At 31.6% G+C, this 15,749-nt stretch overlaps 1 protein-coding gene across 2 annotated transcripts in view; it reads right to left on the reverse strand.

Annotated features, from left to right (window-relative positions):
* The window catches only part of LOC128162447 (uncharacterized), a 56,891-nt gene that overhangs the window by 14,181 nt on the left and 26,961 nt on the right, over positions 1 to 15,749 (reverse strand). The window contains exons 12-15 of one of the 2 annotated variants that reach the window (XM_052825659.1): positions 4,464 to 4,526; positions 2,883 to 2,945; positions 1,300 to 1,362; positions 294 to 336 (exon numbers count right to left, since the gene is read on the reverse strand). In XM_052825659.1, the coding sequence (XP_052681619.1) occupies positions 294 to 336; positions 1,300 to 1,362; positions 2,883 to 2,945; positions 4,464 to 4,526 (232 nt within the window). The remainder of the gene's footprint in view (positions 1 to 293; positions 337 to 1,299; positions 1,363 to 2,882; positions 2,946 to 4,463; positions 4,527 to 15,749) is intronic. The other variant, XM_052825660.1, reaches the window with a different exon arrangement.

Here is a 15,749-nt window from a genome sequence, read left to right on the forward strand (position 1 = left end):
TGGTTTTGTTAACAAGTTTTGTGTAAATTTGTATATCCTTTTTCATTGAAATAAGTCTTTTTAAGTATTCATCAGGGAACTGTTGCAATGTTTTCTAGCAGCATATACCAAGCATAACTATTCATTTAAAAGCAGACATTCAGTTTAATATAAAATCGGACCAAGCAGGTGTAAATAAATTGATAAGTGAGAAATTGAATTATACCTTTGATTGAACATTTCAAACTTGTATAAATGATATGAACCACATCATTTTGTTAATGAACTACAACTAACATTAAAAGTAAACTTACATTTACAGAACTATTCTGATGTCTATCAAGGGAAAATTCTTCCCTGAAACCAAATCATAATCTTATGTACACGATACTCAATTTTCATGGGATAAAAAAGGTGCAATGTATATATATATATATATATATATATATATATATATATATATATATATATATATATATATATATATATATATATATAGTTAAATCCAAAAAATAACGCAGTGTCCGGTTTTATATCAAGAAAATTTGAAAAATGAAAGACAACACAGAGTAAAACGTTAGCGCTTTCATTCAATCTTCAGAAAAAACGTCTGAAGATTGAATGAAAGCGCTAACGTTTTACTCTGTGTTGTCTTTCATTTTTCAAATTTTCTTTATATATATATATATATATATATATATATATATATATATATATATATATATATATATATATATAGATATATAGATATATAGATATTACAGAGATTCAATGTGATTTTATATTTTCCTTTTACAGACAGATCCAGGAAAAAAATGTTGTTTGTTTCGGAATACACATTACATGTAATTATATTGTTTACCCAAGGCATTGAAAAGTGGATCTCAATCTAACGTTTACGCGTAGATGTTCATGCACCGATAGTAATCTGGACGGCTTCTTGAGATTTGTGGTTCAAATTACGACATCAAAATCAACACTAGAACTTGTTTTTCTGCATAAGACTTTCTGAATGAACAGTAAAAATAAGTTCATGAAAATTAAATCGATTTTACATGTAAGATAACTTCACAAACTCAAAAAAAAACTGAATATAAATCTCGGAAGCAAGTTTGATGCTTTTAATGAAATATTCTTCTCGCTTGTAGTGTATCAACTAGTAGGGATATATTTATCTATATTTTTAATATATAATATTACGTGTATCAGGAATATCAGGGACACTTATTGTTTGCTTAAACAAATCAATAAAACGATTTCTGTATCATCGTGACAAAATAAATGTGTTACAATATAGACATCACTTATAAAAATATTTACCCGGATTCAAATGGCCAATTTTTTAAATTACCATTAGTGATACTCGGCAAATCTTTTTGCTCTCTGAAAAAAAAGGAAGAAAATGCGTTTGTATTAGGCAACTTAAAGAAAAAATAAAAAAAAAATTCTAAATTTTGGGGTGTTCTCATTTTACAGTAGGAAACTAAAGAAAAGAATTACGATTTCTAATTTCTAAATAGGGTTTTTATTCATTACAATGTAAGTGCATTTTTATTCTTTGTATTTTTTCAACAACGTCAATTATTTAAAAATTATTCTAAAAAGAAATAGATTTTATTTAGATAATACTGATCCTTAGGCCTTATATCTAAGGTATTGTTCACTTTTGACTTATTGACTAAATCAATTAGAACGATTAACAGCTAACGTAAGCTATCTTTCAATGAATAGATCATCTATAATAAGAATTCTCTCAAAGAAATTCGTTTCATCGGAGCAACCACGTTTAAGCATCTTAGCAATTCAAATAAACAAACGTCTTCAGCTTGATGGTCACCTGTGTACATAGTTCTTAGATTGTTCAGTCAGAGGGTCCAATGTTTTGCATTTTAAACTTTATTTTAAACCCTAATCCAAAGTTGATGTTTGAACAAAAAAATATTTAAATACAAAAGAGGTTTGGGGGGAGGGGGGTTGGGATGGGGGATTAGAGTGAGCAAAATCTCAGAATATTAATACCGTAGCTCTCAGCTTGGCAGTAATTGTAAACACTTGGTAAAAAGACATTTACAGGTCTTTAAAGAGCAATCTTTTCTAATATAAAGTTAATATTTTAATGCTCACAACATGAATATAATTTATCTTTACTTGCATGCATTGCACAGGTAATAAAAGTATAGATTTTTTAAAAGCCCTGGGGTCATATGTTCATAAATTTAGCAGCTTAAATTTTTTATCTTAGAGATACTTTACACAAAAAGGGTATTTATTGGCCTTAGTTATTAATGTTTTATAACAAAGATTTCATGTGGCTTTATATTTTCCTCGTACAGACGAATCCAGGAACAAATTGTTGTTTGTTTTGAATTGCATATCAATTAAATTGGTTACGAAAGGCATTGAAGCGTCGATCTCATCTAAAAGAAGAAGGGGCGTTATTGGCCGAAATTTGCCGCGTTTTAAATATGCACAGCACAAAACATTTTCAAAAGCCCTGTTTATGCTTATGTTATCCGGAGGGCTTCTTGAGATTTGTGGTTCAAATAACGACATCAAAATCAACACTAGAACTTGTTTGTCTGCATATGACTTTCTGAATGAACAGTAAAAATAAGTTCATGAAAATTAAATCGATTTTACATGTAAGATAACTTCACAAACTAAAAAAAACTGAATATAAATCTCGGAAGCAAGTTTGATGCTTTTAATGAAATATTCTTCTCGCTTGTAGTGTATCAACTAGTAGGGATATATTTATCTATATTTTTGATATATAATATTACGTGTATCAGGAATATCAGGGGCATTTATTGTTTGCTTAAACAAATCAATAAAACGATTTCTGTATCATCGTGACAAAATAAATGTGTTACAATATAGACATCACTTATGAAAATATTTACCCGCATTCAAATGGCCAATTTTTTAAATTACCATTAGTGATGCTCGGCAAATCTTTTTGCTCTCTAAAAAAAAAAAAAGAAAATGCGTTTAGTATTTGGCAACTTAACGAAAAAATAAAAAATTCTAAATTTAGTATTCTCATTTTACAGTAGGAAACTAAAGAAATGAATTACGATTTCTAATTTCTAAATAGGGTTTTTATTCATTACAATGTAAGTGCATTTTTATTCTTTGTATTTTTTCAACAACGTCAATTATTTAAAAATTATTTTAAAAAGAACATAGATTTTATTTAGATAATACTGATACTTAAGCCTTATATCTAAGGTATTGTTCACTTTTGACTTATTGACTTAATCAATTAGAACGATTAACAGCTAACGTAAGCTATCTTTCAATGAATAGATCATCTATAATAAGAATTCTCTCAAAGAAATTCGTTTCATCGGAGCAACCACGTTTAAGCATCTTAGCAATTCAAATAAACAAACGTCTTCAGCTTGATGGTCACCTGTGTACATAGTTCTTAGATTGTTCAGTCAGAGGGTCTAATGTTTTGCATTTTAAGCATTATTTTAATCCCTAACCTAAAGTTGATGTTTGAAAAAAAAAATATTTGAATGCAAAAGAGGTTTGGGGGAAGGGGGGTTGGGATGGGGGGATTAGAGTGAGCAAAATCTCAGAATATTAATACGTTAGCTCTCAGCTTGGCAGTAATTGTAAACACTTGGTAAAAAGACATTTACAGGTCTTTAAAGAGCAATCTTTTCTAATATAAAATTAATATTTTAATGCACACAACATGAATACAATTTATCTTTACTTGCATGCATTGCACAGGTAATAAAAGTATAGATTTTTTAAAAGCCCTGGGGTCATATGTTCATAAATTTAGCAGTTTAATTTTTTTATCTTAGAGATACTTTACACAAAAAGGGTATTTATTGGCCTTAGTTTTTAATCTTTTATAACAAAGATTAAATGTGGTTTTATATTTTCCTTGTACAGACGAATCCAGGAAAAAATTGTTGTTTGTTTTGAATTGCATATCAATTAAATTGTTTACCAAAGGCATTGAAAAGTCGATCTCATCTAAAAGAAGAAGGGGCGTTATTGGCTGAAATTTGCCGCGTTTTAAATATGCACAGCACAAAACATTTGCAAAAGCCTTGTTTATTTTTATGTAATCCGGACGGCTTCTTGGGATTTGTGGTTCAAATAACGACATCAAAATCAACACTAGAACTTATTTTTCTGCATAAGACTTTCTGTATGAACAGTAAAAATAAGTTCATGAAAATTGAATCGATTTTACATGTAAGATAACTTCACAAACTAAAAAAACAACAGAATATAAATCTCGGAAGCAAGTTTGATGCTTTTAATGAAATATTCTTCTCGCTTGTAGTGTATCAACTAGTAGGGATATATTTATCTATATTTTTAACATATAATATTACGTGTATCAGGAATATCAGGGACATTTATTGTTTGCTTAAACAAATCAATAAAACGATTTCTGTATCATCGTGACAAAATAAATGTGTTACAATTTAGACATCACTTATAAAAATATTTACCCGGATTCAAATGGCCAATTTTTTAAATTACCATTAGTGATGCTCGGCAAATCTTTTTGCTCTCTAAAAAAAAGAAAGAAAATGCGTTTGGTATTAGGCAATTTAAAGAAAAAATTCTAAATTTTGGGGTGTTCTTATTTTACAGTAGGAAACTAAAGAAAAGAATTATGATTTCAAATTTCTAAATAGGGTTTTTATTCATTACAATGTAAGTGCATTTTTATTCTTTGTATTTTTTCAACAACGTCAATTATTTAAAAATTATTTTAAAAAGAAATAGATTTTATTTAGATAATACTGATACTTAAGCCTTATATCTAAGGTATTGTTCACTTTTGACTTATTGACTTAATCAATTAGAACGATTAACAGCTAACGTAAGCTATCTTTCAATGAATAGATCATCTATAATAAGAATTCTCTCAAAGAAATTCGTTTCATCGGAGCAACCACGTTTAAGCATCTTAGCAATTCAAATAAACAAACGTCTTCAGCTTGATGGTCACCTGTGTACATAGTTCTTAGATTGTTCAGTCAGAGGGTCTAATGTTTTGCATTTTAAGCATTATTTCAATCCCTAACCTAAAGTTGATGTTTGAAAAAAAAATATTTGAATGCAAAAGAGGTTCGGGGGAAGGGCGGTTGGGATGGGGGGGGGGGGGATTAGAGTGAGCAAAATCTCAGAATATTAATACCGTAGCTCTCTGCGTGGCAGTAATTGTAAACGCTTGGTAAAAAGACATTTACAGGTCTTTAAATAGCAATCTTTTCTAATATAAAGTTAATATTTTAATGCACACAACATGAATACAATTTATCTTTACTTGCATGCATTGCACAGGTAATAAAAGTATAGATTTTTAAAAAGCCCTGGGGTCATATGTTCATAAATTTAGCAGTTTAATTTTTTTATCTTAGAGAGACTTTACACAAAAAAGGGTATTTATTGGCCTTAGTTATTAATCTTTTATAACAAAGATTCAATGTGGTTTTATATTTTCCTCGTACAGACGAATCCAGGAAAAAATTGTTGTTTGTTTTGAATTGCATATCAATTAAATTGTTTACCAAGGCATTGAAAAGTCGATCTCATCTAAAAGAAGAAGGGGCGTTATTGGCCGAAATTTGCCGCGTTTTAAGTATGCACAGCACAAAACATTTGCAAAAGCCTTGAATTTATCAAATCTAATGGTATATAACTTATATGTATGATTTAAACATATACATCATGAAATTCACGCTTAAAAGTGCTCTGTTTTAAGCAAGACGTCTTAAATTTACCGATCATTTAATCGCAACGTCTTGCATACGAATGTTGTCCAAATAGTTTGTAGACACATGCCGATTGTTTTTTATTCTAAATAACAACGAAATATTCAGGAAAGTATTATAATATTTTGTTATAGACTATAATAATGCATATTTATAAAAATCAGAGGAATGTACATTGATTTCTTACATTGGATTTATCATTATATATATCTACATTGCATATACAGGCCATACGGTCCAGTCTGACGTTGAGCTATAACGTCTGTAACCAGTATTAGATATAAATGCTATTGTTTCAGTGTTTTTAATTAATTGTGTGTATGTGATTGTTTATCGTACTGCGTCCAGTCCATGTGTGAATGTCAACCAGATAAAAGATGATTTTATCAATATTGTGTAAAAAAAAAAAAAAATTACAATGATTTTCACTGAATTTTTGTTTATTTAATCATAAACATTTTGATAATGAAAATATGTGACCACTCCTCACCTTTAACATTAAGTAACCCGTACAAATTTAAATATTAAGTGACCATATTTTATGAAATCTTAATTCAAATGTGTTAAGCACACAGGGATGAGCTCGATCAGAACGTTGAGGTGGTTCATATTGAAGGTGATTTTTTAACAGTAATGTTAGAGTCTTCTGATTGAAAGTAACGGTGGTGATATTGAGGTGATTGATGCATTAGGTGTTAGCATCAGGTGATTTGATTATTGATAATTGTTGAATTCAGTGGATTCAGTTGTAATTTAATTTGACTTTTATTGTCATGGGATAACCTTCTGAATTTAAAGTTGTTTTAATTTTTGATTTTAGTGTATGATATTGGCTGGATTTGTTGTTTGGTTGTATATAGTTATTTTCAGCTCATTTAACAGTAAACTTTGCCTGATGTTTCAATTTCAGAAAATGTCAGGAGCCATTTCACTAAAGGGGGTGGTTGGGGGGGGGGTATGTAACCAGTGTAAGTTATGTTATAAATGTTATTATTTCAGTGTTTTTAGTTAATTGTGTGAATGTGTTTGTTTATCATATGGCGTCCTAATCATGTGTGCATGTCTACGTGTGTTTGTTTATGTTTACCTGGTGTGACGTGACGGATCAAATACCTGTTCGACCAGTTTACCAGTAGATGTTTTCTATTTTTAACAACATACTAACCTTCCCGCTAAAACCACAGTTTCCCGCACACTTGGCGCTACACCCTTGAAGGGAACAGACTTATGTATGATATCTACTCTGTGTAGCTGAATAAATACTTGGCAGTGCTTGGTAACTATAATTATTCTAATGCATATATTATGTTGTAAATATAATAAAGTGTAATTGCAAATGTTAGTAATATTTATAACTTTATTGTTGGTTTTTCTATATTTATTAGTTGAGAATATTAAAAGTATAGTCACCCTGTATGACTGTATCAGTTATAATTACTCTACCGACCTGGACTACACGTCGCAGTCCTTGGTTTAACTGAGAGTCATGCCGCATTCACTATCGGCCAAAGGGTACAATCGCACACTCTATCAGAAAATCGCTTGTGTTATTTTGCGATAAGTGATTTTGAAATATTCCGATATCTATATCCTGATTCCTTTATCGTTGTTTTATTCCTATCGTCGTATTACACAAATGTGTACATAATTGGCGCGCTGTGCCGTGCGGTCAACCGACGTCGCTTTTTCTGGCGTTTTTTAAAACATGTTTTTGCCGTAACTAGTTTTAAAAACCATATGCTTATTTAAAAACGGTTTCAAATGACGTGTGAAAATGACGTACACAATACTTACTACTTAACAATCGGCGATTATGATGTTTTGATATGTTTCAGAGAATTTTTTAATATTCATACATGTATCTTTAACCTCAATAACCTCAATAACGAAATTTGGGTAATTTTAACACTGGGCCGTGCTGGGTTTCCGCAACCCTTTAATGCAGTCAAAATCTAGTTTAATTTTATGGAAAACATTGAGAATTACTGTGGTTTGATTTCGAATTTGATGACAAACATTTCGGTATACACTATGTATGTATAAACCCATATAAAATGACAAGAACGCGATTGTCCACTATCGAATTTTTTGGACAGCCCTCGAATTTACGCGAGTATTTGCCGATTTACTGTAAATCTATGTTGTAAAACAAAATTTCTCTTTTTCATGATTATTATTTTTTTTTAAATCCAAGAGGAGGGGGTGGGGAAAGAGAACCGGACCCTCGATCCCTCCCCCCACGCTTGAGTTGCGGGCTGGTGAACCGCAGACGACAATTTTAAATATGCAGGCGGCTTTTTTTAATTCCACAATTTGTGAAACTATGAGTTTTTAATACAGAATTATTATTTGTTTGCCTATTTGATCTATATACTTCTGATGCATTATGCTTCGTTGTATTTAAGGTCTTCCGTATCCAACAGATGACCTTATTGTTATTGCTTTATTTCATTCGGGTCTTCCGTTTCCAACGGAAGACCCTCTTGTTTTTCTACTGTTTCTTTCTATTATTATTATTCTTAACATTCTTTGTCTGCCTTCTTTAAAGCTTTATTTCTCGAAAACAATTCGCCCGATTTGCACGAAATTTTCCGGACTTATAGGACACCGGAGGAGATAAATGTTTTTAGTTAATTTTTTTGTTGGCGTCACTTCCGGTTTCAGATATTGACGATTTTATAATTTTTTAAGGGTCATTTTGTCCCCGCATCTCCTCCGAAACTTATTAAGATAGAAGCTTGAAATTTTCAGGGATTGTAGATGAATGTCTTTTGATACCTTTTGATGTATAAATATTTTGTTAAAACATGTAATGCAAGAGTTGTTTCAATTTCCACGAGTTTTGATTTGATATCAAGGAAAAGGGGCTGGCCCCTCAAATTAGGGGCCAAGGGGGTTGTAAAGTCTTTTCACCAAAACGCTTTACTGAAAAATAATTTGTAATTAATTATAGAAGCAAACATGTTCATTGTACAGCTGTTTATCTATATGGTACCATACTTAAGTCAAATGTTACGTAATTGGGGGTTTCAAGGGGCCAGAAGTTCAATACTTTGATGATTAATATCTGAAAAAGGAGAAATATTTTGAAAAGCATTGTAGAACAAAAGTTGCTCAAAATAATGTTCTGTACAATATGCTATCTTAAATTGTTTTGTTTATGACCCCATTTAAGATATAAAGGGCTGGCCCCTAAAACACATTTGTACAAATATCTTAAGAACGGTTAACATTTCGTGAACATTTGTTGAACAAAATATGTTTATATTTTCAAGACCTTTCATTTGATATCAAGAAAAAGGGGCTGGCCCCTCAAATCAGGGGTCAAGAGGGGTCTAAAATCTGCTTATAATAACTCTTTACTGAATAATAATTTGTTTCTAATTATAGAAGCAAAAATGTTCATTGTACGGCTGTTCATCTATACATTACCATACCTAAGTCACATATTACGTGATTAAGGGTTTCAAGGGACCAGAATTCAAAACATTGATCATTAATATTTGAAAAAGGAGATATATTTTGAAAAAAAATGTAGAACAAAAGTTGCTCAAAATTATGTTCTGAATAATATGATACCAAAAATTTTGTTCTTAGTGGCCCCGGTAAGGGGTTATAGGGTTGGCCCCTAAAACACAGTTGTTTAGATATCTCGATAACGGTTTATAATTCATGATTACTTGTAGAACAAAATATGTTTATATTAGCGAGACTTTTTATTTGATATCAAGAAAAAGGGGCTGACCCCTAAAATTAGGGGCCAGAAGGGCCATTAAGTCTTTTTATAATAACTTTCTGACCAATAATTTGATATTAATCATAAATCAACAAAGAAGCTTTTATTAAGCTTAATTTAAAACCGAAAACCGTTTTAAAATCGGACGATGCATAACAAGAATGTTGGGATTTAAAAATTGAGTTTTCCGGAAATTTTGATTCCACGTTCTTGGTTAAGAAAAAAGTGTTATGTTCAAAGTAAAATTAACTCGTACCTAAAATAATTCGGAAATTGTTAATTTGTTCTTGAACACATTCGGGATTTTTTAAATTAAGTCATTCTTGAAATTGTAAAGGGTTTTGTTATTTCGTTCTTGAAATCATTCAGATATAGTTAAGTCGTACTAAGAATTATTCGATATTTTAAAAAAAATTTTTTTAATTTTCCCTTGTAGTTGGTTTTAGAACTCTGCTTCTTACAGGAACTTCCAGCTTTACTCTCGACACTAACGGAAGACCCACTCGTTGCTTTGCAACGAGCTTCGCTCTAGTTTTCCCTTTTATTTTATTTTTTCAGATCTTGTTGATATTGATAAAAACCTGATATATAATTTGTTTATTTTAATGACGTCATTTCTGTTCGGGAGATATTGACGTTTTAGCGATTTTTAGAGGGTCAATTTGTCCTGTTATCTCCTCCTCAACGAAAGGAGATATCAAATTTAAATTTTCAGGGATTGTAGACGAAAGATTGTAAATGTGTCTAAAGGCACTTATGTTTGTCTGCCTTCAAAGGCGTCGAAGCTTGCCTGGACCCGAAATTGGAGTTTGAAAAAACGACGTGATTTTGAATGGTTTTCGTTCTTTACCTCCTTTCTTGAAAATATTCTTACATAACATATAGAGCAAATAAAATTTATATTTGCAAGAGCTTTCGTTTGATATCAAGAAATAGAGGCTGGTCCCTCAAATTAGGGGCCAGAAGGGCTCAAATTCTTTCTTTCATAGCACTTTACTGAGAAATATTTTGTAATATGTTTAAGGAGCAAAAATGTTCATCTTTCACTTATAAATACATTATAAAATTGTTATCGAGTACTACATAATTAGGGGTTAAAGCAGAATTTGAAAAAATAAAAGTTTCGTTATCTGGCCCAAATAAGGAGATTAGGGGATAGCCCCTAAAACGTCCTATCCCAGATAGCTAAAAAATGGTAACAAATTTCTAAACTCTTGTTGTACAAAATATGTTGAATATCAAAAGACCTTTTATACATGTATGATGTCAAGAAAAAGAGGCTGACTCTTCAATTTAGGTGCCAAAAAAGCTCTAAAGTCTTTCTTCCTTAGCACTTTACTGAGAAATATTTTGTAATATATTTAAGATGCAAAAATGTTCATCTTACACATATTAGGCTATACATTATATAGACTTAATCATGCGTTACGTAGAATTCCAAAACTTTGATAACTTATATCTCAAACAGAACATATTTTAAAAAGCATTATTTTGAAAATTAATCTAAACAAAACATGCTGAAAATAAATATTCAACCATCAAAATTGTGTTACATTGCACTGATAAGGAGATAAAGGGTCAAATATCAAAGTCAATGTCATATTACCTTCAAAAAATCGCACGGAAGACCTCCTCGTTGCTTGCAACGAGATCGTGTGTAGTTATTATCCCCCCCCCCTTTTTTTGTCTTGTGAATATCTCAGAAATGTCTAGATGGATTTTCATGACAGTTTTAGGGATAATTGAAATTCAAAAGATCTAGAAGTTTAAATTTGAGATTTTTCTAATTTCACTTCCGTTCGTCCGTTTCCTGTCTCGCGACGAAAAGCTTGTCACCTCGAGATCTCAAAAACGGTACAACCAAATATAACCCTATAGCTGAAGATGTGTTTAAACTATTTTGTTCTGTTCGTCGTAACTTCCGGTCGCCTTCGGAAGCAATTCAAAAATTATTTGTTTTACACATTAAATTCCTTTTCCATAGAAAAAAACATATAAGTATAAATCTATACATAGGTTATCTATGCAATATCATATCAACAAAAAAATTGTACTTTCGGTGAGATATCCTAATTATCTCAGGTATCTTTTTTATAACACATTTTGTACCCGCAAGAGCTAAGACACTATAAGTGATCAAGACATGAAACTTTAATGGATGATAGACATTTGATTGAAGATGTGTTTAACCTGTTTCATTTTGTCTTCCGAAACTTCCGGTCTACACCGGAGGAGTTCAAACAAATCGAGCTGTAAATCAGTTTAAATTATTTCCTTCGATATTTTCATTTAGTTAAGGTATTCCTTTCCAACGGAAGACCTTTCTATAATTGTGCTGGTTAAGATAATTATTATTTTTCTGTTTTCTCCCTAGACGCGAAATTTGAGGCTTTATATCGTGCTCATTTTTGAACGGTTTTTGCTCAAATTTTCAGGGGTAATGGACTTTACAAAACACTATCTTAAGCATTTCAGAGAATTTAGAATTCCATATCTGGTAACGAGTTATTCCCCTTTTTAAATTTTTAAGGCCATTGGTTTTCAGACAAAGGCTCCGAAACTATGATAGCAGGGAATGGAAATCCAACGAATTTTAATAATAAAGACATTGTAGTTGTGCACTTCGGTTTTTGTTTTTAGATTACGTTTTTCATTTAGGAAAAGGTAGGGGGTGAAAAAACAGGATTCGAAAAAGTGCGAAAGTTTAGACATATTTTCCTTTATATCTTTTAAACGAAAAATATTTTGTTAAAACATGTAGAATAAAAGTTAGCATAATATCAAGGGCTTTAATAATACATCATTAAAAAAGGGCTGGACCCTTAAATTAAGGGCCAAAAAGTTTTTGCTAAATAATCCAAAACGGTTAGGATTTTGATATGGCTGTCACTGGAAAAGTTAGGATCTCATAAAGGTCGTTACAATGTTATTTTGTAAGTGAAGTGTGTAGTATGAGTGTAAAAAGCTGTACATGTAAACATGTACATGTACCTTTGTCGTTAACATTTGACAAGTTAACGAAAGCTCTTCCTCACCCGCGGCTGAAAAAATCGGTCACCATGGTCGCGGCTAATCCGTTTCTTGTCCCGATAAAAAAAAAACCTTATTTCGACGAGATCTCCAAAACGGTAATGAATTGAACAAGCAAACTTTGAGAGATGATAGACCTTTGTATGTGCATGTGTTAACACTTTTTTGTTTTATCCGGCTTAACTTCCAGTCGTCAAAGGAAGTACACCAAATTTAGATTTTTTAAAAATATTATGGTTATTTACCATCCATTTTAGCTATAAAAATTCCAAGAATCATCTACACAGGGTAAAAAAAAACCAAAAGAGTTTTACTTCCGGCGGGACATCTCAAATATCTCAGGTAGCCTTTTTTTTAAAAAACAAACTACCCAAAAGATCTCAGAAACTGTGAGAGATCAAGACAGAAAACTTGTATGTATAATGGCCATTTGATTGTACATGTGTTTGACGGGTTTCATTTGATCGTACATCACTTCCGGTTCTCACTCGAAACGTTCAAACATAGGTGTTTTTGTTAACTTCAGATTTTTTTAACATTTTACTCAATTTGATAAAAATTTACGTACCGTTGGTAAATATACTATAATATCTACTTTCAATTTCTTAAATCACTTCTGTTTGTTCGTTTCCGGTCCCTGGACACAATTATTTTCTCAACGAGATATTATAAAGAAAAAAACTTAAACATCCAAACTTTGAGGAAAGACAAAACAATGTATGGAGATATGTTAACTGTGTTCTGTCTTTTTGTTTTGTTTATCTCTTAGGAAATCCTTGTCAGAATATAATTTATCCATTTACTGTTTACAAGAGAAATGGATTTGTTTTACAACTTAATACATGAAGAACGGAAGACCTTTTTGTTGCTATAGCAACAATAGTTTAGTTTATTATTATTATTATTATTATTATTATTATTATTTTCCCCATTTTTGTCTACAAGATTTCTAAGAGATGGCTGGATGGATTTATTTCAAGTTTCCAGGACTGATAGAGAATGCTAATATCTGGAGCGTTTTTTTTCATTTTTTAAAAATACATTTCCTGTCATCCATTTCCTTTCCCGCGACAAAAATTGTAAATGATTAAAAAAAATAGATCATTAACTTACACACATTGTATCACTGTTTTGTACCTTAAATTAAGCAAATAAACCGTCGCTTTGGAAATACGACATACATCGCCATACGACAGTTTGCGTTGCGAAATTAACTTGTTTTTGTCTTAATTACATGTCCTTAATATAAGAACACGCATTTCTCAATATTTAACTGGGAATCGTAACATGATAACTAGAATGGTATAACAATAAGTTAAAACAATTATTAAGAAAAAAATCAACTGATTATCATTATTGGTTACAGGTTAGATATATCATTTTAAATTCCATCTGTTTACGTGAAATGTATCGAACGGAGAGAATATCCTTTGAGTTTCATTTTTTACAATATGTAATTGAGCTTTGTTAAAACGCACTTTAAAAATTAAGCCACATCGCTCACCTGAACAACAATTGTCTTAACTTTGATCAAATTAGCATTACAGTATAAAAATCAAAATATCTTGACAACTAAGTACAGTATATCTTGCTAAAAAAAACTTTGAAAATCTGCCTATTTTTATCTACATCTTTTTGGGGGGTAAATACCAGACCCCTTTTGTTGTTGTACCTCTAAACAGATTTTTCTCTAATCCTATATACCCCCCATCATTTTGTGGCCCCCACTTTTCTCTCATGGTTTCATCAAACTTAAATCTGCATAACCTGAGCTATCACAAAGTACTGAGTTTTGGACTGAAAACTTTCCAAGAAATTTTTTAAGATTTTCTCTATGTAGTCCTATGTAAAAATTCAACCCGCCGTTGCGACCCCGCCGTACACCCAGGGAATATGATTTTGCAAACTTGAATTTACACTACCCGGGGATGCCTCTACACAAGTTTAAGCTTTTCTGGCCAAAAAGTTTTTAAAAAGAAGATTTTTAAAGATTTTTTTTCTATATGTTGCTATGTAAAAATTTATCCCCCATTGTAGCCTCATCATACCCCGGGACTATGATTTAAACAAACTTGAATCAATACGATCTGGGCATGCTTCCACTGAAATTTGGGCTTTCCTGGCCTAATGGTTTTTGAGAAGAAGATTTTTATAGATTTTATTTATATATAAAATTGTATCCCCCATTGTGGCCCCGCCCTACCCCCAGTGACCATGATTTGAACAAACTTGAATCTACACTATTTAAGGATGCTTACACGCCAATTTGAGCTTTCCTGGCCTAAAAGTTTAAAACATTAATTTAAAGATTTTCTCTATATATTCCTGTATAAAAAATCATCCCCCAATTGTGGACCATGATTTGAACAAACTTGAATCTACACTATCTGAAGATGCTTCCAGTCAAAGTTGAGCTTTCCTGGCCTAATAGTTTTTGAGAAAAAGATTTTTAAAGATTTTCTCTTTATATTCCTATGTAAAAATCCATTCCCCCATTGTGGCCCATCCATACCCCTACGGACCATGATTTGAACAAACTTGAATCTTTACTATCTTAGGATGCTTCCACTCATATTTGAGCTTTCCTGGCCTAATAGTTTTTGAGAAGAAGATTTTTAAAGATATTCTCTATATATTCCGATGTAAAAATCCATTCCCCCATTTTGCCCCCCCCATACCCCCAGGGACCATGATTTGAACAAACTTGAATCTACACTACCTCAGGATGCTTTCATTTTAATTTGAGCTTTTCTGACCTAATAGTTTTTGAGAAGAAGATTTTTAAAGATTTTCTCCATATATTCTTATGTAAAACTTGATCCCCCTATAGTGGCCCCACCCTACCCACGGGGACCATGATTTGAACAAACTTGAATCTACACTACCTCAGGATGCTTTCATTTTAATTTGAGCTTTTCTGGCCTAATAGTTTTTGAGAAGAAAATATTTAAAGATTTTCTCTATATATTCCTATGTAAAACTCGATCCCCCTATTGTGGCCCCACCCTATCCATGGGGACCATGATTTGAACAAACTTGAATTTGCACTACCTGAGGATGCCTCCACACAAGTTTAAGCTTTTCTGGCCAAATAGTTTTGAGAAGAAAATTTGTGAAAAATACCAACAAATTTTCATTAACTCTCAATTATCTCCCCTTTAAAGAAGGCGTGTCCCTTCATTCGCATAAACTTGAATTCCCATCACCCAGTGATGCTTTGTGCCAAATTTAGTTGAATTCTGCCCAGT

Source organism: Crassostrea angulata, chromosome 9, assembly GCF_025612915.1.
Source record: "Crassostrea angulata isolate pt1a10 chromosome 9, ASM2561291v2, whole genome shotgun sequence".
NCBI lineage: Eukaryota > Metazoa > Mollusca > Bivalvia > Ostreida > Ostreidae > Magallana > Magallana angulata.